We start from the raw sequence: 25447 nt of genomic DNA on the forward strand, positions 1-25447 counted from the left end.
AATCTGGTGCTGTTGTCCTTAATGCTCCCTGACTCACGTCGCTGTTACATATTTTTCACATTATTTTTATTTGTATTCATTTCATCTTCGCAATTGTTTTCCCCCCTATTTGGGGTTGCTGTTATCCATCCATCCATCCATCCATTTTCTGAGCCGCTTCTCCTCACTAGGGTCGCTGGCGTGCTGGAGCCTGTCCCAGCTGTCATCGGGCAGGAGGCGAGGTACACCCCGAACTGGTTGCCAGCCAATCGCAGGGCACATATAAACAAACAACCATTCGCACTCACGTTCACATCTACGGGCAATTTAGAGTTGCCAATTAACCTACCACGCATGTTTTTGCGATGTGGGAGGAAACCGGAGTGCCCTGAGAAAACCCACGCAGGCACGGTCGGGGAGATCATGTAAAACTCCACACAGGTGGTGCTGGGGATTGAACCTCAGTCCTCAGAACTGCGAGGCAGAGGCTCTAACCAGTCTCCACCGTGCCGGGTTGCTGTTATTTCATCTTTATTTTTATTTTATAAGTTTTGTCAGTATTTTTTTTAAAGTAAGTCTTTAATGTTGTTCCCAATATTTGTTTAGTTTTGGGTACAAGTGGATTTTTATTTGGTAAATGACAAAAGACACACTGGATATACAGTACATGTAGTTAAAAAAAAGGGGGGGGGGGTATAAATCATTCAGGATAAAATGGTTTAAAAAATTACAGTATATAAACATCTAAGTAGCCATTTAAAAATGCGTTTGGCACTTTTTTGTGTCTTTTCCACCTGGAACATACTCATCCATACACTTAAAAATAGATTGTAACTACAGGTTATTGGGCTTAACAATTCATAAAACAGTTATTCATGTCATTGTTCTTCAAAATGTGCTGCAGTACCATCAGATTCTAAATCCACATTTACAAAAGAGTCATTTCACAAAATCAGCAAAATTGACACATCACGCATAAATGCATGCATCGCAATACTTGTTTTTCTTTGGTAACATTTAATTTCACATTAAAAAAACAAAGTGTAGAGTGCTATTGAATGTACATTTACAAATCAAATCTTACATCGATTCTAGTGGAGTCACAAAACAGGTCGTAACAAGTACTTGGCTTGGGCGTCATGCGTGGATGAACCTCAAAAGTGCAAAATACACAGCACAGTGACAACAGCAAAGAGGCACAAATACACATTTGTTACAACAAGTTACATTGTACAGCAGCAGATGTTATAGAGGAAACACAACAGAAGCTCTTTAGACCGTAATATACATGCAGTGAAGGAGACAAAGAGATAATTGCAGACTTTAAATCCCAACGATGTACATGTTTCACCAATAAAACTTTCACATCATACAGAATACGAGAGGGAAAGCGCTCCCATTTGGAGATTTCATAGACTTTTCACTGTCCACATAGTTTCTTATGTGAGAAAACCCACGCAGGCGCGTGGAAAACATGCAAAAACTCCACACAGGCGGGGCCGGGATTTGAACCCCAGTCCTCAAAACTGTGAGGCAGACGCTATAACCAGTCGTCCACCGTGCCGCCACTAACTGATATATGCACAATATTAATTTACCCTGTGCTGTCATTTCATAAGCCAATCTGCCATCTAACTGGAAGGGATGTGAGTTGCAAAAGAAACTGTCAGTGATACATCTTTAGTCATGTTGAGACAGAATCATTGTGAAAGAACACTGTAAGCATTCATGCATATTATTTTAGGTATCCTTGCCAGAAGGGCGATGCTGAATTGCCAAGCATTTTTTACCTTGACCATCTAATGTGGTCGGAGTATGGCATCAAAGTTTTACGACCATTTCGAGGATTTTCGAATCGGAATAATAAATGCCCCGACACCAGTTTTACTTCAACATGAAATTAGATGATGGATGTTTATCGTAAGAGGACACATGAAAAAGCCTCAAGGACCCATACCCAAAGTTAAACAGGAAGTAGGCCATTTTCTTTAGCGACAAATGTTTCAGGAGAATCCTATGGCTTGTCTGTACTGGCATAAGGCAGATCGGCAACGTTGAATTACCAACTTTATTAGCCTACGCCATGTAAAGTGGGCAGATTGTGGCATCGAAGTTTGATGATCATTTTGACAATTCCACATGAAAAAGAGGGTGTGTTATTGCTGCTTGCAGCTATTGTGTTTGTGGAACTGCATTGTGTCATACTGAAACGTGTCCATCAAAAGTCGTTTTGCATTAGCTGTCACTACCCTGTGCAGAAGTACCAAATGTTGTGGCCAATGGGTGATTGTACAGTATGTTAATCCCTCCACGACTATGTGACATCAATGTGCTCCTTCATGCTAACTTCCAAGGGACATTCAGTCGATAGAGGGCACGCAAGCTCTATTCATGAGTCAGTGTGTCTTGTCTAGAACAGTGCAGGTTTGGAGAGGTCGAACAGAGTTTCTCGATTGGTGTTTCATCGTACACACACACACACACACACACACACACACACACACACACACACACACACACACACACACACACACACGAGTCTATCATGTACTGGGTGACGTGGGTAAACCCAAGTAGAAGCCGCTCTGCGTCACATCTGGAGATTTACATGGGATCACGTGTACCTCCTGGGCCAAGGGCACGGAGGCGCAGTGAGCCGGGGTCTTGACAGCGGCGCCCCGACCAAAGCGGCAGCTCAGCAGCGAGCGCAGGTGTCGGAAGACCGGCTTGCGGCAGATGATGAACACCCACGGGTCCACGATGGGGTTCAAGGCGTAGAAGCGGAAGGCAGTCAGGTTCTCGTTGTCGCCGCAAAACGGGTGAATGGCATTGATGTAGCTGGCGATCTGAAGTGACAGGAGGGAGGTGTCAGTATTGTTTGAGTTTATTTTTATTTTTTTTCATTTTGGGGGAGAGGGTTGCTATTTTTTATTTTCAAACAAAAGATGTTAAGTACAATATCCAAGGATAAACCAAAAGGGTACACCCTTTATATAAAACAAAAATATCAGTCATTTATTTCTTCACATTTGTTCTATTTATTATATTGACACATTTCTTTAATTTTCTGTACAATATTTCCAGATTAAATAATTCTTATAAAGTTTCTTGAGCCGATTCAGTACAATTATTAATATCATCAGAGGCCATTCCACAGTTTCATAGGGTTAGTGTTACCACAGCCTCTTTCAATTGTTGTTAGTTTTTGAGGGTTAACCTCTTCGATCTCCTCGCTACAGACGGACGGACGGATGGATGGATGGATGAACCTCAGGCCTGACGCACACACCGAGCGATGTAGCTGAACGCGACTGAACTGGACAATTGCGGATATTTGAGAGGCTGTTGGCAATTAAATATATTATTGTAAAACGCAATCTATACACTACTGTACATGCTGTAATGTGTGTAGCTCGGCGGCAGCATACCCAGAGATGTAGTTTTTCTTGTGAAAGCTCATGTGATACGACATGGCATTTTTGACTAGCCATTACATCAGAGACATTGCCATTTATGTGCGATTCAAATTTCGAATCCCAGCAAAACTAGTTGCCAACGGTCGGCCACTCATAAAAACTCGCGGCAGAACCCCGCACGGTTCACTCGGGTTCGGTGCGTTGCTCGGTGGGCAGCGGGACTAATGTATGTTTTTAGAATGTGAAAGGAAGCCATTGTACCCGCAGAAAACCCACGCAAGGAAGGTCGAAGCGCAGATTTGAACCTCAAAACTGTGAGGCAGATGTGCTAACTGCTAGCCCACCGTGCTGCCCGAGCTATGATACATTTAAAATGTCAAAAAAGGAAAGTGTCAAAGTTCTGTTCTGTGCTGCACTGTGATTGGTCAGTCAGTCCACATTTTGGGAGCGTAGCTCAGCAAAATCTCCAAGGCAGACGGTTGTGCAGTTTTCCTGGTATGTACTTAAAACGGTGGATAATGGACAAAACCGCAAGCTGTGGTGAAGCAGAGGTCCTGCAGCTGGAACCTGAAACACACACGACACCTGGCCCGTGACGACTGTTTCTCACCTCATTCTTCTGCTCTATCAACAGTCCTCCATAACCTTTGTGAAAAAAACTATAAACCATACAGTATTCGATGATGGATTGTTTTTTTGGCGTGAATGTTTCCCTGTTGCTAGGGCCTCTTTCCACCGTGAATTAGGCGATGACAGAAAGGAGACAGAGGGAGCAAGTCCGGTCCCGAGGCCCCATCTAGACTCACACGGATGTAGTCACCCCCGACAAGCAAAAAGGGTATGAGGGAGTGTGCCAATTTGGTGCTTCGGTCCACATGCATACAGCCACATGTGGCAATAGTAATCCCAGTCTGAATGTTCCAGTGGCAACATCGACGTTACCGTTCCACGACGACGGTTAGAGCATCTTTTGGCATTAACATCATGGATGCCTCACTGAAATCAACAGGTGGTGGGTCAGTGCTGGAAACTAGCAGCGGTGCTTCAAGCATGTGGAGATATTTTGCTAAAAATTAATGGTTTCTGTTGTGATACTGAATTCCAGCACAGAGGACGATAGAACCTAACTATTATAGGTTTATTATCTATTATAGGTTTAAGTTCAGCAGCAAGGTATTTGTACTTTGTTCATTCCCACCACTGCATACAGCAATTTGTTGTCTTAAGAGTGCGTGTCTCGTACATCATGAAGCATTGGCAGAAAGCTCCTCATGAGCTGTGCCACCCTGCTCTGTTTCCCAATTCATGCCACCCAGCCTCTTATGGTCAGCCAAACTGTGCACAGGAGGACACAAATCACAACTGCCAAAGGCGGCGGGGACACAAGCGATGCGCTGTCATGTGATCTTTAAACACCAGAATATGAATGTGTTTGGCCTGAGGCTGAAGCGCACAGGGCCAATAAAGACCAGTCGACGGCTGGAGGGACATACGAGAGCGTGCCAATTGGAAAGTGCACTGTTTGTTTTGTACACACTCATTAATCATCCTCTCTTCATTTCGCAGCATCCACACATTGTTACTGCTTGTCCATTTTAAATACGTAAAATATTCATCTTTGGGCTAAAAATAATTCCTCAACTAAACGATAACTCCTCAACTAAACGATAACTAATTTACTTTTAAATAAATTCAATCGGAAAGCTCAAGGATGTAATTAGTGCATGCGTACCTAATGAAGCGTCCTGTGAGTGTACTTCAGATCTTAATGTCATTGTACACAGAAACCACACGCAGTGTACTGCAGCACTGTCCACTCAGCAAACACATTAACAAATGTTTTCGTCTAATTATTTTTGCCCGCGAGTCATTGGAGCCATTACTTTGATTGTGCTGACACTTCCCCAGCATCTGCACACGTTTCGTATAAGTCGCCAGGTTTGGTTGGTTTGTTCCGCCCCAGACGTGTCCTACAAGCTGGCGAGGACGCCAAATTCCAACAACAACAACTTCCAAGAAATAGAGCACGTCGACAATGTTACGGGTTACAATGGCTGTCATTTCCCAGCTCGGGCCCTGGAGGGTTCTTCCTTGACTTGCTTGCTTCCTGATTCTGTTTGACTGTCCAATCATTACCAATCATCAGCGCACGCACACACACACACACACACACACACACACACAAGCACACACACACACACACATTACTGTCCTTTTAGTAAGCATCATTTCCAACAGAGTGCAGACACCTTTTAGAGGCACACTTCAACTACTTCCACAACACACAATCGATTGAAAGACAATACAGGAGCTGCATCCCAAACTCTCCTTTACAAAGACAACTAGAATCACATATCTGTTGTGTCGCAAATATGTCAGGAAAAACATCTGAACTTTATTTGGGGGTAATCACATTTGAATGTGATAGTTTAATTATGGGCGGCAGGGTGGGCGACTTAGAGCGTCAGCCTCACAGTTCTGAGGACCCGGGTTCAATCCCCGGGCCCGCCTGTGTGGAGTTTGCATGTTCTCCCCGTGCCTGCGTGGGGTTTCTCCGGATACTCCAGCTTCCTCTCACATCCCAAAAATATGCATGCCCGTAGGTGTGAATGTGAGTGCGAATGGTTGTTTGTTTGTATGTGCCCTGCGATTGGCTGGCAACCAGTTCAGGGGGTACCCATCCTCCTGCTCGATGACAGCTGGGATAGGCTCCAGCACGCCCGCGACCCTAGTGAGGAGAAGCGGCTCAGAAAATGGATGGATGGATGGATGTTTAATTATGAACACAGTTGCATCCCCAGTTATGAGAAGGTGTGCACACTTGTGCAATGACACTATCAGTTGTTGTTTTTTTAACTTCCCCTTGCTAAAAGACAGATATAAATAAATTTTCTTCATTTAGGTTGTGCAGGTTATTTAGGTCGCATTAATGGTGGGAATAGTTTTCATTTATCTTGGTCTCATTCGTTTATATAACAAAAACTTGTCATTTAAAAAGGGGGTGTGTAGACTTTTTATAGTCACTTTATCTATTGCATTTTATCTGTCCCTCTTCATCTCTCTCTCTCTAAATGTCAGATAAAGATTTTTTACCATTTTATTTACCGGTACATCTGTTTTTTACTTGTATAATATTTGTATATTTTCCTAATAGATTTCAAAATACGTATGTACATTTTACAATATTTGTTTGAGTTTTGTAAATTCTCTAAAATGTTTAGTATTTTTGTCTAATATTTTTGTATTTTTCAGTTAACATTTTTTAAAATATTTGTGATTTTAGTCAATTTGCTAAAACGTTCTGGATTTTTAACATTTTTTTATATATATTCTTTTTATATATATATATATTTGTAATATTTTTATTAGCATTTTTCAACTAGTATTTACTTATAAGTATATTATACACTTCAGAATCCCAAAACTATTTTCTATTCATCTAAAAGTTGTGTATTTTTCATCAAATGTTTCAGGTTTTTCAATCAATTGTATTATTTTCTAAAATATTCTTTAGAAAAATTATTATTTTTAAATTTATTTCTTAATGTTTTTCTGTACATTGTACAATAAATATTTTTTAAAATGTGAATATAATGTTTTGGCTCTCGTTAGATTGTGCAAGTCTGCTTACCTACTCTGTCTGTCTAAAAATATCAGGAAATGCCGACTAGAACATCTGAAGTTCATTTCGGTTAAATCAGAGGCACCTTAAATGGTGACAGTTTAATTTGTTTATTTTGTGTTGTTCCATTATTGCTATAATCCTATATCATTATATAATTGACTTTAAAATAATATTTAGGCACCATTGTTGTTACTTGTGTTATTGCGACGTGCCAGTGTCAATGAAAAGGGTCCATCATTATGTTGTCAATAGTTTCTGGCTGTTTATTGCTCAATCTGGTTTAAATTGAGATGGGTCACTTGGAGTTGAAAGCATCACAAATAGTATGCGTGCTTGCATGCATGCTTGTGTGCTTGCGTGTATTCTCAGACACTTTGTCATTAGGGAGCGATTGTGTCTTAGCATCCATTAGTGGCTTTCCCCCCCCCCCCTCCAGGGAATTACCTAGAGTCATTATTCTGGGGACAAAATGGCAAAGTAACGCTCATTTTTTTTTCTTTAATTGTGAATAATAAGAGGGGTAAAAAAAAAAACAAATAATCACATTGAAATTCCTTCAACACTCTTTAGACACACAGCAAGGAGGAAGTGGATACAAGCGCAAGGACAGTGAAACACCCCCAGTGTTGAAACTGGGTGAAGACAAAGGAGAAGAGGGAAGTGAGGTATCTAATATGTATAAAAAAGGGTATATTTTGCAATAAACAAGCAGTTCCTCTGCACACAAGTTGCACTATTTGAGCTTTATTGTACAATGCAATAGTTCCCTTGAGACAAGTGGATAGTCTTGCCCTTAACATTGAGCTGTTATGGAAATTTGAATTTTTGTCACCATTTTCCCCTTTTGTCGGCATGTTTATAGATGTGCTAACCAGTTAACCACCGTGCCGCCTATAACAATACTCACAGTTATATATTCTTTATACTTTATGCAAACAATGACTTGCAACGGTCATCAAATCTACATGGTATGTTTGTATGTATTCTACTGCCCCCAGAGGCCAGGGCGGGCACACCAGAATGAGCAGCACAACGCCCATTGTCAAGGGATCCTAGTGCTTAGGGCATCTGCTCCACAATTCTGAGTTTCTGGCTTTGAATCTTGGGCCTTCCTTGTATGAAGTTTGCATGTTCTCCCCGAGCTCGGGGGTACTCCAACTTTCTCCCACATTCCAAAAAAACATGCATGTTAGGTTCATTGAAGACTCTAAATTCTCCATACAGGTAGTGGTGAATGGGAATGTGTGTGTCGACTGGTCGCCAGCTCACCTGTGACTCGAACGAGTACAAGCACTGTAGAAAATGGATGGAATTGCTTGTATAGAAATATGCCTATACACGCATCAAGTGTGAAATTAAACAACAAAGTAAATCGTTTAGCTTCCTATTTCTTAAACTGTGTCTGTGAGTGGCTCATTTTCAAACTGTGTTCTCACAATTAGGTACATTTATATAATAACTGTCCCCAGACCAAGATTTCATATACTCATGGCTTGGAAGCTAGGCTAGGTGAAGATCCAGAGCCACTCTCAAGCGATGGCCGGAGTACAGCCCCTGGACTACCCTGTTTGAAACAGTGTCATGTCAAAGCCAAAAGGTAAGCAGATCTGCATTGAAGTTTGTTGGATGCATAAATATTTTTCATTAAATACTTCTGCATATGTTTTCAAATATTTGTACAATATGTGTCCATGTGTGATTTTTTTTTGTCTTATATTTGCTGTTCTATAAATGTATTCTTTTGTTTTCACTGCAAAAGAGCAACTTGAAAATAATTGTTCTTTAGCAAAATAATCCAAAATGTTTTTCTGCTGTTTACTCCCCCCCCCCCCCACACACACACACACACACACACACACACACAAACGCAGATCGATTGGGGAATTGCATAGGACTGAGGTTGAAATATTTGTTGGTTTTGGGGAAGAAAAAAAATACAAATAAATAAAAAACGAGTTGATTGATGCCAGCTCCAGCGAAACATAGCCTAAGAGAAGCAATAGCTCAGTTGTCCACACGATGCTATTGAACTGCACTGAAGTTTTGTGGCAATGGAAGTACTGCAGTAGTCATTACGAACAGTGAGTGATAAAGCCGAGGAAGGCATAAAGTCATTCCCACCATGTCTGTCTGTGTAGCTGGTAAACATTAGCCAGGGTTCAGTGAGCCCTATAATCCCCAAACCACAGAACCTTCCACAAAGCCTGGTTGTCATTATCCCCCTTTGTTTTTTCGTTTGATTTGTTACTTTGTTTTCTGTATGACTAAGTTGTATGGCTTTACGGGGGAAATTGTAATGCAACAGAAAAATATTACGGAAACAACACAGTGGCTTAATCACCCTGACATGACCCTCTAAAGTCTTGGAGCGTTGAGGTAATTTCCTTTATTTTTTATGTAGACAGAAAATGTTTGGGTTTGACATCCATGCATTTTCTGAGCCGCTTCTCCTCACTCGGGTCGTGGGCGTGCTGGAGCCTATCCCAGCTATCATCGGGCAGGAGGCGGGGTACACCTGGAACTGGTTGCCAGCCAATCGCAGGGCACATACAAACAAACAACCATTCGCATGCACAGTCACACCTACGGGCAATTTAGAGTCTTCAATTAATGCATGTTTTTGGGATGTGGGAGGAAACCGGAGTGCCCGGAGAAAACCCACGCAGGCACGGGGAGAACATGCAAACTCCACACAGGCGGGGCCGGGGATTGAACCCCGGTCCTCAGAACTGTGAGGCTGACGCTCTAACCAGTCGTCCACCGTGCCGCCTGGGTTTGACATCAAAAGTTTAATAAATTATGAGACAAGAGATCAACAGTTCAGCTTTTAAATTCAAGTATGTACATCTGGATTGTATACAAAATTTAGATGTCGTCAATATTTATATCGAAAGACCACATTTTTTAGGAGAGCAAAAGTATTGGATTCCAACCATTTTCTAGAGCACTTGTCCTCATTTATCCAGCTCCATCTCCTGCAAAGGCCCCAAAACAATAATAATAAAAAAATCTATGATATTTTGTTATTTGGTCGACATAATAAACTTAGGAGAAAACAAATGGTTTTAATGGTGTTGTGGCAGTCCTTTTAGTCTGTTATTAATCAAGTCATGACAGAAAAAGAGGGCTTAAAGTGAAATAAGATCTTTTAAATCAAAAAGCCAAGTAGCTTAATCTGAAAAGAAATTATGACAGGCTATTTAACAACACCCTGGATAATGGTGATTTGTTTTTTTCCTCTTTTTCTTTGCGGTGTCATTTGACATATCGCAATCATTTGATCACAAAGCAGCACGTGCAGAAAAACACCCTACATCCATCTTTTTCAATTCTAGTGAAAAATGAATCAAATTCTTAGTTGCTGGCGAAATAAATGAGAATTCAGAAATGTCGAGTGTGAGTAAGACTGTTTAGAAACTGTTTCTGACCCACATTATTTTGAAAGAGGTACCTTATGTGCCTACAGTAAAGCAGATGTTTTGCTGTTCAATGTTCTCAAAGAATCATATCTTTTTTTTCAGTCTTTGTCCTAAAGTTGATCCTGTAACTAGTTACAACTCCTGTAAGTACATATTTTTATTCCGTTTTTTTCTATCAATAAAGGGGTGCTGTGTGTACAATTTGGAAAAAAATGAACTTAAATGATTTTAGCAAATGGCTGCAATATAACAAAGATTGAAAAATGTAAGGTGGTCTGAATGCTTTCCGTACCCATTTTATGTGACCACAAGGAGCGCTGCTAGATTTACTAAAACTGCACTGGACTACCATTCAAAATGAATGTGGAGCTCATGTTGCCTTTTTAACACATTGAACACGTGCTTTGATCAACAGTGCTGATGCAAGGGGCAGCCTTTCCAATAGCGCTCTCTAGTTTTAATTTTTAAATGTAGTTTTAGTTAGTTTAGTTATTAGCTTCATCAGTATGATGCTGAGCAAGCTTCCATTTATCATGGACAATCCAGAGCATCCGCTGCACAGCACCATCGGCCTCTTTACCTCGTTAAACTGATTACCATTTGTTCTTCAAGTGAAAACGGTTATAGGTCAAATTGCAGGCAAGCCTATCTGCAAGTCAATGTTTGCAATGTTTTCTTCTTGGCAAACATTAGCCGTGCGCGCTTGCTGAATGGAGGATTGAATGTCCCTCCACAAAGTTCCTGGTGTTTAGAACACTTTAGGAGAATCATCTTTCCTCCCATGGAACCTTTTCTTTAATCGTCAGACAGCAGCTGCAGTACAACAAAAGTGCGTGAAAAAAAGATGACCTTTTGTAGCATGACTCACACATGAGCCACCTGTGTGCATTGCAGGTTGGGAAGTCTGTGGTGTAACGAGAACCAGAAGCAACACTAGTGTATTTACTTTAATATGGACTTGCAAAACAAATGACTAAATCGGTTGTTATGGCGTTTGTGGTACGAAGAAGAGGACCAGTGAAAGTATTTTCCCGGTTTTGTTCAGTACATTTGGCTCCCTAATTTTGATGTAAAAGACCTGTAAAGGGCGGCACGGTGGACGACTGGTTAGAGCGTCAGCCTCACAGTTCTGAGGACCCCATGGGGTTCAATCCCCGGCCCCGCCTGTGTGGAGTTTGCATGTTCTCCCCGTGCCTGCGTGGGTTTTCTCCGGGCACTCCGGTTTCTTCCCACATCCCAAAAACATGCATGGTAGGTTAATTGAAGACTCTAAATTGCCCGTAGGTATGACTGTGAGTGCGAATGGTTGTTTGTTTCTATGTGCCCTGCGATTGGCTGGCAACCAGTTCAGGGTGTACCCCGCCTCCTGCCCGATGACAGCTGGGATAGGCTCCAGCACGCCCGCGACCCTAGAGATACGAGTTTATTTTGTTCAGCTACCGTGTTCGTATCGCAAAACACCCGGATCTCAAATCATCTTTCCCAATTGAAATGTATGGCAATGCCATTGTCCTTCCACTGCAAGGAAGTCAATGTGCATGATTGACGGTGGCCGCGTGTGGTGAAGTCTGCTGCTGATGTCTAGTGCTGGGCATCTGAAGCGCACATATGCTGCATCTAAACATTTTGCTCGTACCTTAAGACTAAAAAGTCGGCCAAGCCACCTCAGAAAACTCGTAAATCAAAGCAATCGTATCTCAAGGCACCACTTTAATGTTCGAACAGTGCATAATGTTACAGGATTTTTTTTTTTTTTTAATCCAGTGTGGTACATTTGGTAAGTGCAGTTCAGTTGTTTTTAACTTTTAAGTACAAGACATGTGTGTGTTTTCAAACACTTATTTAATTAAAAATGTTCCGTAACTTTTATGTGCAAAACATTTGCTACACAACGCTTTTTGGTTTTGTACTTTCACTACCTTGGAACAATTTTGTTTGAGGGTTCGCCCCACCCAATTCTAATTAAGTCAATATCGGCATGCTGACTGAGTCACCCACACAGCGGCAGAGCTAATGGAGACCTTTCATTGTGACACCAAAGCAATGATTCAATGAGTTTCCATCTTAATGAGTCACACTAGTTAAAAAGATGACAACTACTGAGGACTTTACTCAATAAAGTATGTTTTCAATAAAGATGATGGGGATTCATGCGTATACTCACATCCAGGCCCATCAAATAACACTTTATTGATCTAAATATTGACCGGTGGTTGCCATGGGAACAGCACGGAAGGTGATGGTGGAGCTGGGTGATCTATTAGTCCGTACGTGTCCAAAACATAATGACTATGATGAGGAAAAAGACTGATTCATTAGAGGTAAATGACAGTAATCGTCATTAATACACCAGAAGGAGCTTCTTAGTTTTATTATTGATTCAACTTTTAATTGACCGCCACTCCCTTTAGGTTGTCTTTGAAAGCCTAATAAATACATTATCACGATCAGAGGCACATTAACAGGGAGTATTCACTATTAAGCAACATTTAATTAGGAAGGAAATTGTTACTAGTAACATCTGATTCTTATCTATTGTGTCCAATTGGCATTTTATTGTTAAAGTTGCCAGTGGAACACTACAAAGTGTTATTCCAGGGTGGTGGTGTATTTTGCTGTAATTTGATCGCCTTCACAGGTTTTAAAAGGCTCACAAAGCTAAAATCATATACTGTCATTTGAATGGCACGGAACATAAAATGCTGCGCGTGAACGGCACTCCCGTTTCGCAAACGTTCTGTGACGATAACATTCAGCTGCTATTGGTCAAAACTATCTTATCTCTATCTACAAGCCGTCTACTGTAATCACACTGTGAGTGTCGTTAATTTCAATTGGATGAAACGCTGGTTTAAATCAGCAGTGAGTGATATTTTACATTCAACCCATTAATGTGACAAGCCCGAGAAAACAAATTAGTCCCAATAGAGCTCTTGTAAGAAAATCAATTGGCCAAATATTAAAATATGCAATCAGCTGAGTTACCGCTATGGGTATACGTCTATACCGTACTCGTAAAAATGCACCGATACTACATCACCAATATCACTTTACTAACCAGACATATACCTTCCGGGTAGGAGCTATGTCAGCCGTGTGGAGATACTTTGAGGTACAGTAAATACGGGTAATGACAAAGGCGACTGTCCGCGAGCCATCCAGCAATATTATTGGTGGAAAGAGTTTTAAAAGGATTTATCTAGGTCAAAAGTCCTTTAAAACATCAAACCTGGCATTTGAACATGTATGTGTACACTTTTTATATCCACTGCAGCCTTGTTCCTGTTTTTGTAATCTGCCTGGTGAGCCTACAGTATTATGCTGTTTAATAAGTAGAAACAATATAGTATACGTTCATTTCTTGTAGCCGAATTTGCCTTAATTCATTATTTTACCAAGATTGTGTTTTATCCATCCATCCATTTTCTGAGCTGCTTCTCGCCACTAGGGTCGCGTAAGTAATCAGCTGGAGCCTATCCCAGCTATCATCGGGCAGGAGGCGGGGTACACCCCGAACTGGTTGCCAGCCAATCGCAGAGCACATACAAACAAACAACCATTCGCACTCACATTCACACCTACGGGCAATTTAGAGTTGTCAATTAACCTACCATGCATGTTTTTGGGATGTGGGAGGAAACCGGAGTGCCCGGAGAAAACCCACGCAGGCAAGGGGAGAACATGCAAACTCCACACAGGCGGGGCTGGGATTTGAACCCCAGTCCTCAGAACTGTGATGCAGATGTGCTAACCACTTGCACATCTGTGAAGGCACAATTAATGCTGCATTTGGAGGAACATATGCTGCCATCCAACGTCTTGTTCAGGGACGTCCCTACTTATTTCAGCAAGACAATGCCAAGCCACATTTTGCACGTGTTACAACAACGTGGCTTTATAGTAAAAGAGTGGGAGTAATTGACTGGCCTACCAGAAGAAAAAAAAAACCACGCAGGCACGGGGATTGAACCCCGGTCATCAGAACTGTGAGGCAGACGCTCTAACCAGTCGGCCACGATGCCCCCAGATTTTATTTTATGAATATTTTATTTATGTTTTAGAATAAGTGATATTGTTCAGGAGTATCTGAACTTGCACATTTATATTTGGTTAGTTTTATTTTATTTGACGTTCATGCTCTGATTTAAAAAATAATCTTAAAAAAATGATCTCTTGGATGCACTGCTGCGGTTTCGTCAAACAGGTGACAGCCAGGTCGCTGGACTCGCTGCTTCTGTCTCAGTGCGGAGCAGGCACACTTTGCTCCTCCTCCCCCCTCTTGTGTTTCGATGTTGTGCCATCACATTACTTATGACTTACCAGCAGTGCAAAGCAAACAAGCAAGAAAGCGCACACTGCATTGTGGGTTCGTTATTCATACCAAAGTGCGCGGTCAGAAATCGTCATGGAGGTAAGGACTGACTGGAGTCCGGACTGCTCGTGAGCTGCTTTAACTCGCTGCACCGCTGATGTTCACGTGTGAAAGTGCTCCCCCACCCGCCGTCAATCACCCACAGCTTTGCAAGTTAAACAGCTGCGTAAACCTGTCACCGGGAACAAAAAAGTTTTCTCGCTCTTCTCATGAAAATTACGACGGTGGGAGCAAGTTTGTGTGCGTGCGTGCGTGTGTGTGTGTGTGTGTTGTTTGGGACGGAATCAGGAAAAGCTACCAACAACTCTATGATGCAAACAAAATGAGTACTGTTGGCCGCACTCAGAGTCTTTAGAAAAAAGCTTGGCCCCCCCCCTCGCGGATGCAGGGGGGGCCGGGCCAACCCTTCCTCAAAGTGCCGACTCAGCAACTCCATACACCAGTTGACTAACATGCATGTGATATGGTTTTCATTCACTAATAAGTTCCATAGAAACGCTATAGCTTTCATTTCTTGTGCTGGGACAACTAGCAATAACTCACAGGTGTTTAGGCACTATAAAAGCATTCCACCGTGCCACTCATCAGCAGCACTGCCTTACTCATTTTGCACATTCCGTCCTGCCCTTTTCTGTCCTCGCTCATCTTGTTCTCTTGGTTAGTTCTTGCATGTCCTCAACGATGTTCCTCCACAAATAATCTTTGCTGAGTTTGAGCTTTACCAGTTAGCATAGCAGCTATCAGCTAGCATTTGCTCTTGAGCAAAATCTCATTGATTTGTAACCCTGTAACTAGAGTAATATTACAATTAAATTAGTACTAAAATGAGTATTAAAATAAAATGTATTTTAGAAGGATGTACTGTGTTCAAGCCATATTTTTTAAATATACATTTTTCAGCTGTCTGAGTATACAGTATGTAACAGGGTTGCACTAAACACAGCAAAACATATCAAATTAAGTATCTCATAAAAAGTGTACTGTTGATGGTTGAGCTGGTCGACTCAAATTAGATTTTGGTTCATTACCTGTTTTCTTGAAAACAAACAATCATAAAACTAATCATATGTAGTCGTTCTTTGGTCTTTTGGAAATGTCGGTGCCTAAATTGTTCTCCAATTCTGGGATGACTGTAAAAATAGCACCAGAAGAAGCAGAAGCGTTCATCGCCATTGCGCAATGTGCAACGAAATTGCAGAAAGCCCCTCTGAATGTGCAAGACATGGCAATGAGTTTGCATGGCATGACATGGCAAAACACAAACGGTCCAAACAGCTGTCATTCTGCCACTGCACAATTAACATCACCGGACAAGAAGGAGGGTGGCCTTGAAAGATCAGTAAATTAGACTTCTATAATGGCAAAGCTCTTAACCTGTTTGTCCTAGTCCTTACTGACTGTTGGGCACATTTGTAAATAAAGCAATAATTTTGAACTTGTCTTTAAACATACACAAACGCATACACGCTCGCAGACATGTACATAATCACAAATACACACTGGCAGAAAAGTCCGTGTGCCTTTGCAGCAGTAACTTCACGAAAGTTTGGGGCCCGGGGCCAAGTCCCAAAGGACCCCTCGAAGCCAAACACCACACAGAACTACTATGCCATAGGAATTATAAGTTTGCCGATTTTTGAGAAGAAGTTATAATGCTACCAGAACGCATGCATATTTTCTAGAAGGAAAAAATGGAATGTTATGATAATAAAGTCATATTCTATATTGTCATAATTTTTTATATATATATATTTACGAGGGAATGAAATGCTTGGTGTTGAAGTTGAGGGGAAGGCCCTTGTTTGGTTCACTTCCACTTTGTCAAGCATGATCAAGAAGTACACTGGCCCTGAAGGATCAAATAAGGATGATGGTGGGGTGGTCTAACTGGCTTAAGTAAGATAAGTAAGAAGTGATGTTGGCTTGAGCACCCTCTGTTGCTCTTGTTATTTGTGCCGGTGCAGCAGATTTTCTGATCAGCAATTGTACATACCTACGACCTGCTATTAATTCCAAGTGCTTTCATGGGAAATAAATGTTGTGGACTCCTTTCTTACCAAATACTATGCAACTTAATCCCGAAAACAACATCACTCAAGGGGAACTAATTAAGTAATTATTACAGTATTCCCCTTCATGCATCAATCTAATTTGCTCTGGTTAAAAACAAACAAACAAAAAAACATTGCAGTCCCGATAGCCGAATCACACGTCGAGTGCAATCAGACGTTTTCTCACATCTGTTTGCAATAGTGCGACCCCATTTTGGATTGGTCATGAAGCTGTAGCTGGCGTTCATATGCTTCCTCGCCGCCTTCGTCATCTAACATTTTTGTCGACGCCCACATGAGTACAGCATACCAAACAGGTCTTGGGAGCCAGTAATAACCAGGTTGCAAAGAGCATGACAAGAACAAAAGGATCAAGCTCATAACGTGAAGTGAACCCAGCCAACAGAGAGGATACAGTTTTGGAACATCACAGGCCGATACATCCAGGGTGAGGTCACAAAACTTCCCCTTAAAGGGGCCTCCCAGCTACTTGACATGTAAGATCTCAGCCTTTGTGGTTAGCTTCAGTCTTTATAACAAGCAGAACATGAGACCACGGGTGAGCAACAAGGAACAGGAACGAGCACTTTTAATGCTTCCCGTAAATTACCTGAACATAAACCTCAGTAATCACAGCCTTGAATTACATTTGTGTTTTCCGAAATTGAGTTTTCCTAAGCTAAAAATGTTCTGGCTTGTGTTTTGAAGCATGAATAAGATGCTGATTAACCTGATTGACTAGTCCTCTCTGGGTATTTGTTTTATGACATACTCCAGTCAAATGGATACACATATTAGCTCGAGCTGATTAATGTACCGTGCACACAAACACAAACACAAACACACACACACACACACACACACACACACACACAAGCAAAGTGCCTTTGTAGTGAACAGAACATTTTTTAGGCACACCTTTTTATTCCTCCTTTGTCACATGATGTGACTCCAACCACCTGCACCTAAACACCTCCAAGACCAGGACAACAAAATGGTGGCGGACTTCAGAAGATCCAAACCTCAACCTGAACCGGTTTGCATAAATGGTGACGGTGTGACAACATCACGGCCAATCCACTGCATCCACTGCACAGCACCATCTCCATGTAAAGGAGCAGCTTCAGTGACAGGCTGCTATCACTGCCCTTCTCTGCTGACAAACTGAGGAAATCCTTCTTTCCTCATGCCATGCGACTTTTTCACTCCCCCCTGGGTGTGAAACGTTAACGTCCCATTTAACGTTAGTTGTTTTCATTGTGAGGACTACGGGAAAGGTGAATTCTATCTATCTTAATGGAGCAAAAAGCAAAACAATTGTAAAATCCAGTAGTTCTCACTTTGTACATTCAGCAGAAACTAAACAGTTTAATGAAGTATTCATTTAACGTGTATTATTGTGGTTTGTAGTTTGGCGTAGAATCACACTGCATCATACTATCGTTATACAGGGTGTCTACAAATGATGATTGATTAATCAGATTTGTTCTAAGTACTCAGTGGGTAGCAAAGTGTTTAATCACATTGCATTTGTGTATTTCAGGTCCTGGTACCCTGTTGATGAACTGGTTCTGCTAAATAAATCGCCTAGAAAACGCTACCGCTCAAGAAAAGGTACAACGTATTTCATTGTTTATTGAATAAAATCGCATACGCAGAACTCAGCGAAACTACAGGATTAAGTATGCAAGACATCCACCATCCAGCTGTCAATTCATGCATTGAATTGACAGCTTGGGTTCAAATCCCGGCCCCGCCTGCGTGGAGTTTGTATGTTCACCCCGTGCCTGTGTGGCTTTTCTCTGGGTACTCCGGTTTCCCCCCACATCCCAAAAACATGCATGGTAGGTTGATTGAAGACTCTAAATTGCCCGTAGGTGTGAATGTGAGTGCGAATAGTTGTTTGTTTAAATGTGCCCTGCGATTGGCAGTCGACCAGTTCGGAGTGTACCCCGCCTCCTGCCCGAGGACGGCTGGCATGGGCTCCAGCACTCCCGCGACCCTTGTGAGGATAAGCGGCTTGGAAAATGGATGGATGGATGGATGGAAGATCACGTGCGTTTATGCTATCCGTAGTTCGTTGAACGTATGTCTTATTTAACTCTCGCGTTACATGAATGTTGCACTTTTTTGTCATGAAAGCCTGACTGCAGGTTGTGTGCAATAGAGTGACAACCCGGTCAGTTGTGCTGCATACTAAGATAAGTGTTACCTAGTCCACTTCTTTAGCAAGGCAAAAGGGCTCCCGTTTACCTTGTGTAACTCCTCAGCACCACAATGAATAGGAACATTGATTTGACACTGTTGTCAGTAAGTACTGTTATCAAGTTTTCAGTAACTTATTGGCAACGGTAAAAACCTTATGAAATGTCTAACAGTGGAGTAATCGTTTTAGATGGTGTGGGTTCGAGTCCCGGGCACTATCGCAATACCCAGCCACTGCCGGTCGCAAACCTGGATGAAAAAAAAAACATTTTTTGATTGCATCACTAAGGGCATCCGGTGTAAAAGTAGCCAAACAAATCATGTCAGTGACTCACTTTGGCAACCACGCCAAAAGTCACAACAGTTTAAGTATATTTCAGTGTCTGTACTTTTTTACTCTGACTTAAATAGAGGTGTTGAATTAGTACTCCTTACACCATTCTCTCTTTTTTTCCCCCCACAAGTATCTTAACTTCTACTTAAGTACAATGTGGGAGTGCTTTTTCCAAATCTGCATGTGAGGGAACTATTTTTGTTTTAGTTCTGGTGCTGACGCACAGCAACGCTTTCACCTAAAACAAATTCATGAACAGTCTCTTGCTTTCTGTTTAAGATGTGGTCAACACACGTCATGCAGTAACACACACACACACACACACAGAGTAAGTAGAATGTGACCTCACTGTGAGTGGCAGCGAGCAGATGGCGAAGATGACAGTGATGAGCGCCAGTAGCACCAGGTGTTCCAGCTCCTCCTCGCCGCGTCCGAACAAGGCCATGCTCAGCTTCCTCCTCCTGCCCACGGAGCCGGCTGAGCCTCGTCGCATCATCTGGCTGCGGTGCATCTGGCAGAGGCTGGCGATCACCGAGCCGTTGCAGGCGAACACGGCCAGGATGGTTAGCGCCATGAGCGAGGAGTACGTCAGCGAGAAGGCCAGAACCCGCTCGGCGTTGGCATCCCCCGTGGCGTCCATGTCGATGAAGCACCACGTCCCCGGGCAGTACTGCCTGAACTTGCCCATGCCACCCAACGGCAGTAGGCAGAAAGCCAGGGAAAAGAGGTAAATGGCGATGAGCGTCACCTTAGCGAAGCTTCCACGAATGTGCATGGAGTAAAAGTACGGGTGGCTGATGGCCAGGCAGCGCTCCACGGCCATGGCGCAGAGGATGAGGGTGGGCGCCAGGCCGAAGAAGCTCATGGCGAAGCCAAAGAGCTGGCACAGTCTCTCGTTGCCCAGGCTGATGAGGGACATGTTGCGGGCATAACAGATGAACACGGGCGGGCTGAGGAGACATGTGCCCAGCAAGTCTGTGAGGGCGAGGCCCGTCACCAGGATGGAGAAGACGGACGAGGTGGAGCGGTGCTCTTTGCGGTGCACGCCCAGGATGAAGAGCGCCAGGAGATTCCCCACCACGCCAGCGAAGAACATGAGACTGCTTATCGCCGGTTTGCCGTCGCCCTTGACCGTGAGGCTCTCGTTGCACGTGACGTTGGGACACAGCCCATCGCAATGCATGCTTGCGTTCATGTGTGAGTCACTGCAGAGAATCTAGACGGCTCCCAGATGCTCGAAGCGGCAGCAGAGCGGTCTCGGTTTCATTTGGAGGGCAGGGGTGCCCCAGATACCACAACGATTCACAATGTTCTCACCAAAGGATTCTGTGGGTGGGAGCAAGAACATTCGTGAATATTTCTAAAGACATCCACTTTTACGCCTTTCTGTGACTCTTCCCGTCTCTCTGTATCTCTGCTGCAACCTCCTGATGAGACTGTGACACTCCAAGCTCAGTGGCCACTTCCCTCTGAAGCCTCGCAGAGGCGAGGTACTGCTGATCAATTGTTAGGTGTCGTCTTGGGCTCGTGATATCAAAATGTGAACAGAACGAGGACGAGGACTGTTTCAGGAAATACCAATTCTAAATGATCCAGAAAATGTGTTGGTCTATTCATGGATCAAAAAGCTGTTTTGAATTGTCACTTCAGCTCCAAACAGCAAGTCGTACAAAAACTAGTGCAACATTGAACAATTGGATAAGTGCATTCAAATGTTCAGAGAAGATCACTCAAGCTCACCTGTAAAGGTTATAGTGCATTTTCGCTTCATCCAGAAATTTCACCCAAAAACCGTATGTAATAAAATAATAATAAACAATATAATATATTTTTGTGAACGTTGTACATATCGTAAGCATGTACAACACGGTGCATTGTTGATTCAATCTCAACTAATTTGCTGTCTAAAGCAGTGATTCCCAACCACTGTGAAGGGCCTGGACTGTAGTGGAGCAGCAGTAGGTGAACCGAGATACACCGTGGGAAATGCTACACTACAAATAATGTATGTTTGTTCATCTATTTATGCCAGGCAGAACAATTAAAAGATCTTCCGCTAGATGGCAGAAGGTGCCATCCAACTGTGTATCCACAGAATAATAGCTTTGTGTGGCACAAGTGAGTGGCGTTAGTCTGCTCAATAAACACTGGCATCGGCCGATAATTAGCATTTTATGCTGATCGGCTTTAATGTCATAATTCGCCGATCCAATCACGGGGGCTTTAGCTTGTCAACTCAAACGCGACCAGATTCACACGTTACCATGGCGACGACAGCAACAATGGACGCCGTCGTGTGTATTATAAGAACAAAATTGGTAAAAATGTGCGCTGGTGGTCAGGACAGGACTTAAATTCATGGATTGCTCGAGGTATGTTCACGTACTTTTAATACGATGCGGCTCGCAAGCAGGCAACAAAACGTTATGTAGCCTAGCATGCTTGTGCTAGCACTAACGGGTGTACGTAAACGTGGTACTGTTCTGTTGAGTCATGCTCTCAAGTTTCGGTGTGGGTGAAGTAATTGTATTACAGTAAGTTAGCACCCATTATTTCTGTCATGTCGTAATGTAGGTTTGACCCTACTGATTAGACGACATGACTTGAAGAGAGAATACTTTTGAAGACACTCAGTACACGAGTATACACAGTAAATGAGTCATTTAAATAGACACATTGCTCCATCTTGTGATCGGTTATCGTTTTTTTAAACCCGGCGATCGGCCACAAAAAAATCCTGATCGTCAATTGACACCCTGAAATGGTCGCCAGGCAAACGCAGGGCAATTTAGAGTCTTCGATTAACCTTCAATGCATGTTTTTGGGATGTGGGAGACTTCACACAGGTGAGGCTGATGGATAACAGTTTTCCAACTTGTTACGATACGCAGAGTTCACGGGGTTCAATCAGCATTTTGCCCCATCCAGCCATCCATTTTCTTTTTTGTCACAGTCACACCTGCGGGCAATTTAGAGTCTCCAATTCATGCATGTTTTGGGGATGTGCGAGGAAACCGGAGTGCCCGGAGAAAACGCACGCAGGCACGGGGAGAACATGCAAACTCCACACAGGCGGGGCCGGGGATTGAACCCCATGGGGTCCTCAGAACTGTGAGGCTGACGCTTTAACCACTCGGCCACCGTGCCGCCCATTTTGCCCCATTGGTCAATTTTTTTTTTAAAAACTCACACTCGGCTGTTGGAATAACAAACTTGGAGCTCGTTAAAACAGCACTTATCTGGAAGCACGTTGATTGAATCACTGCTCTTGATTAAATAGGAAACAGTACCATTCCAGTCATTATGCAGAGAGTCTTACCCCCCAATAATACAGCAAAAAAAATAAATACAATGGTAGCTGGTAGCTTACCTTTCCGTGGTCATGTTGTCTGGTAGCGAAGTGGATCGGTCCACATGTGAGCCACGCTGAAAGGAAGGCTGAAGTTTGAAAGCAGCGCTCAGCAACACTGCTGTTTGACTGCATGCTCTCAACAGCCCCTCTTCCCCTCCCTCTCTCTCTCTCTCCCTCCTTCTCTCTCTCTCTCTCTCTCTCAGTCGCTCACCCCCTCGCCCCGTCTGCTCTCATTCCGCCACAGCCACTTTTTTTTTTTTTTTTTTTTGCAACACAGTTGCGCCAAATGAGAAGCAAAACAGCATACAATCGAGAGCAGGAAGTGAAGCATGTGAAGTACAAACAATATTTGATTGCATTGTTTTGGATTGGCTAAAGTTTTCGGATTTTATAAAGCAGGGGGCTTCCAAGGACTCCCTCATAATCCTGGTCGCAACTAAATATATCGAGATGTGCTTTCCGAAAGGTTGTGTATTTTGGAGAAAAAGAAGACAATATTATGACTACATGTATGGGAGGAAAGATATAATGTTAGGAGTACAAAGTCGCATTTGCCCCCCCCCCCCAAAAAAAAAACAAAAAACACTCCACACTATCAACGCGATCCCAATGCGCCAAACTTCAATGATTATTATGATCATTAAATCATTGGTCCTTGCGATAAGGAAACATCAAGGTTAAGTAGCAACACAATACAGCCGTGGGAAATGAATCTGTGCAGACAATAGCTCGAGGTCAAATTTCGAATCATAGTTCCAGACTAGAGCCAAAAGGTCATGTATGTGTCAGGAGGAATTACATATAGAGTAGTGCCTTGAGATGCGAGTTTAATTTGTGAGCATGACCACGCACACGCAAAACATGCATATCTCAAATCATCCTTCCCCATTGAAATGAATGGAAATGCCATTAATCCATTGCAGGCCCCCAAAAATATTACATTTGCATTTTTAATAAGGAAAAATCGCACTCTATAATATTGAACTTTATAAAAACAGAGTAATGACATAATTCAATCACATGTCCAGAATGAGACAGTTTACATCAAAATGTAATGCTGCAACTCAATTAATTGTGCTGCTCCTTATGGTGTACCAGCCTTGGCCACCAGGAAGCCATATAATAATGCAGTCGTACAGACACAAAGTCCAGTATTATATTCCTGTGAAGCTTGTCTTGTCATGTTCTCTTATCGCTTGCTTTTCACAACAAGCAAACACAAGAGCAGGGGTGAGACAACTCAGCAGAGGAGGAAAAAAATAAATAAAAAAAAGACATATGAATAGAAATGATTGGAAGTAATCACATTTCGTCTCATTTCCTGTTGCCGTCTCTGTTTGTCTAATTGGCCAAAAACACAATTAGAACAGGACAGTGCCAATGTTTGCTAATGGAGATCAGGTTGCTTCCTAAATTGCACTCATCGCATGAACATTCATGTCTTGGAGCACAATGATGATATGGCGGGATGTGTGGGTTGAGAAAGGTATTATTCCTATGTGGACCTTCCAGGGTTATGGATGACAGACTGGCACGGTCGAGAGCGGACATGCCCGTACACGTTCGCAAAACACACGCCGACATCTAGGGACCCAAGGTGGATTGCAACAATCATTAGGCTGCTGTATTACAACGCTGACGGTAAGCTTTGCACAGAAGCGGACACTGAAGAGGATGCTGTTAATAAGTAAAGTGTCCACTTCCAGAGGCAGCAAGTGTATTTCACAAATCTAATGGCTGGGCCTTAATGGTATACTTAAAAGACTGATTGAATAAAGGCCAGCACAGTAAATCCTGAGAAGGAGGGAGGACGTATGTGTTGGCTGACTTAGACCCAGGAAGTGGACAGCATTTTCACACTAGTATGAATTTTGCTAGTAGTCCAATGTTGTTTTCCACAGAACAAAATGTAAGTGAATGCCAATCTGGAATTGATGCTTCTATTAATTGTCCCAAGACAGGGCGCCGGCTTGTTTGCGACATAAAACATCAGGTATTTATCACTGGTATGGATATAAAAGAAAAGTATTGCTCAAGTTTCTATGATCTTATTGAAAAAATAAAAAAATTAACATTTCATGGGGATAATAAAAGGGTAAAAAAAACAAAAAAAACAAAAAAACAATGAGCCTTGGGAAGAGTCACTTGTTTGAAACTTGTTTGTAATAAAAAAAAAATTTTTTTTAATCTGAAGCCAATGACAGCGAAGTGATGGTGGTGCTTAAGTAAGGTCTTGTTAGGTTTTTCCACTGCCATATTGTCTCACTAAACAGTTCATATCGCCATGGAAACTCCCATCTGCAGTTCATTGAGATCTTTTAATTAGCTTTTGAACGTTCTTAGTTCATGTCATTCCATATTTCCGTTTGGTTGACGACAACTAAGCTAGCATATGATATCACTGGTTTGTGCTGTGCGTATGGGAAGTTCTGATGAAGTACTGATCTTTGGGTACTCCACCTTTCTCCCACACTCCAAAAAACATGGACGTTAGGCCCACAATACACCAGGCGACACGACCGACTGAATTGTCGCACACTGTGCGAGGTTCTTCAACTAGTCTTCGTGGTTCGCCCACTAGTTTTGCTGCGGTTCGAAATTTGAATCGCAGGTAAATGGCGTGGCGGCGTTGCAGATGTAACGGCCAATCAAAAATACCATGTTCCATTATATGAGCTTTGACAACAAAAATTA

The 25447-nt window shown here is 42.5% G+C and overlaps 1 protein-coding gene across 1 annotated transcript; it reads right to left on the minus strand.

Annotated features, from left to right (window-relative positions):
* Positions 1 to 597: 597 nt before the first annotated feature.
* Positions 598 to 22892, minus strand: ptgir (prostaglandin I2 receptor). Its single transcript, XM_061681543.1, has 3 exons — positions 22772 to 22892; positions 19751 to 20727; positions 598 to 2825 (listed from the first exon to the last, which is right to left on the minus strand). Exons 2-3 carry the CDS (start codon positions 20594 to 20596, stop codon positions 2523 to 2525), a joined length of 1149 nt encoding a protein of 382 aa, XP_061537527.1. The 5' UTR covers positions 20597 to 20727; positions 22772 to 22892; the 3' UTR covers positions 598 to 2522.
* Positions 22893 to 25447: the final 2555 nt, after the last annotated feature.

The sequence above is a fragment of the Phycodurus eques genome, chromosome 7 (assembly GCF_024500275.1).
Source record: "Phycodurus eques isolate BA_2022a chromosome 7, UOR_Pequ_1.1, whole genome shotgun sequence".
Lineage (NCBI taxonomy): Eukaryota > Metazoa > Chordata > Actinopteri > Syngnathiformes > Syngnathidae > Phycodurus > Phycodurus eques.

What these genes read in the sequence shown, in the direction of transcription:
- ptgir (XM_061681543.1), bottom strand. Translation starts at nt 20,596, where the DNA reads ATGAACGCAAGCATGCATTGCGATGGGCTGTGTCCCAACGTCACGTGC. An exon ending in TCTGCTCGCTGCCACTCACA is followed by an intron (nt 2,826 to 19,750) that starts GTGAGGTCACAT and finishes CTGTCACTTCAG; the next exon opens with ATCGCCAGCTACATCAATGC.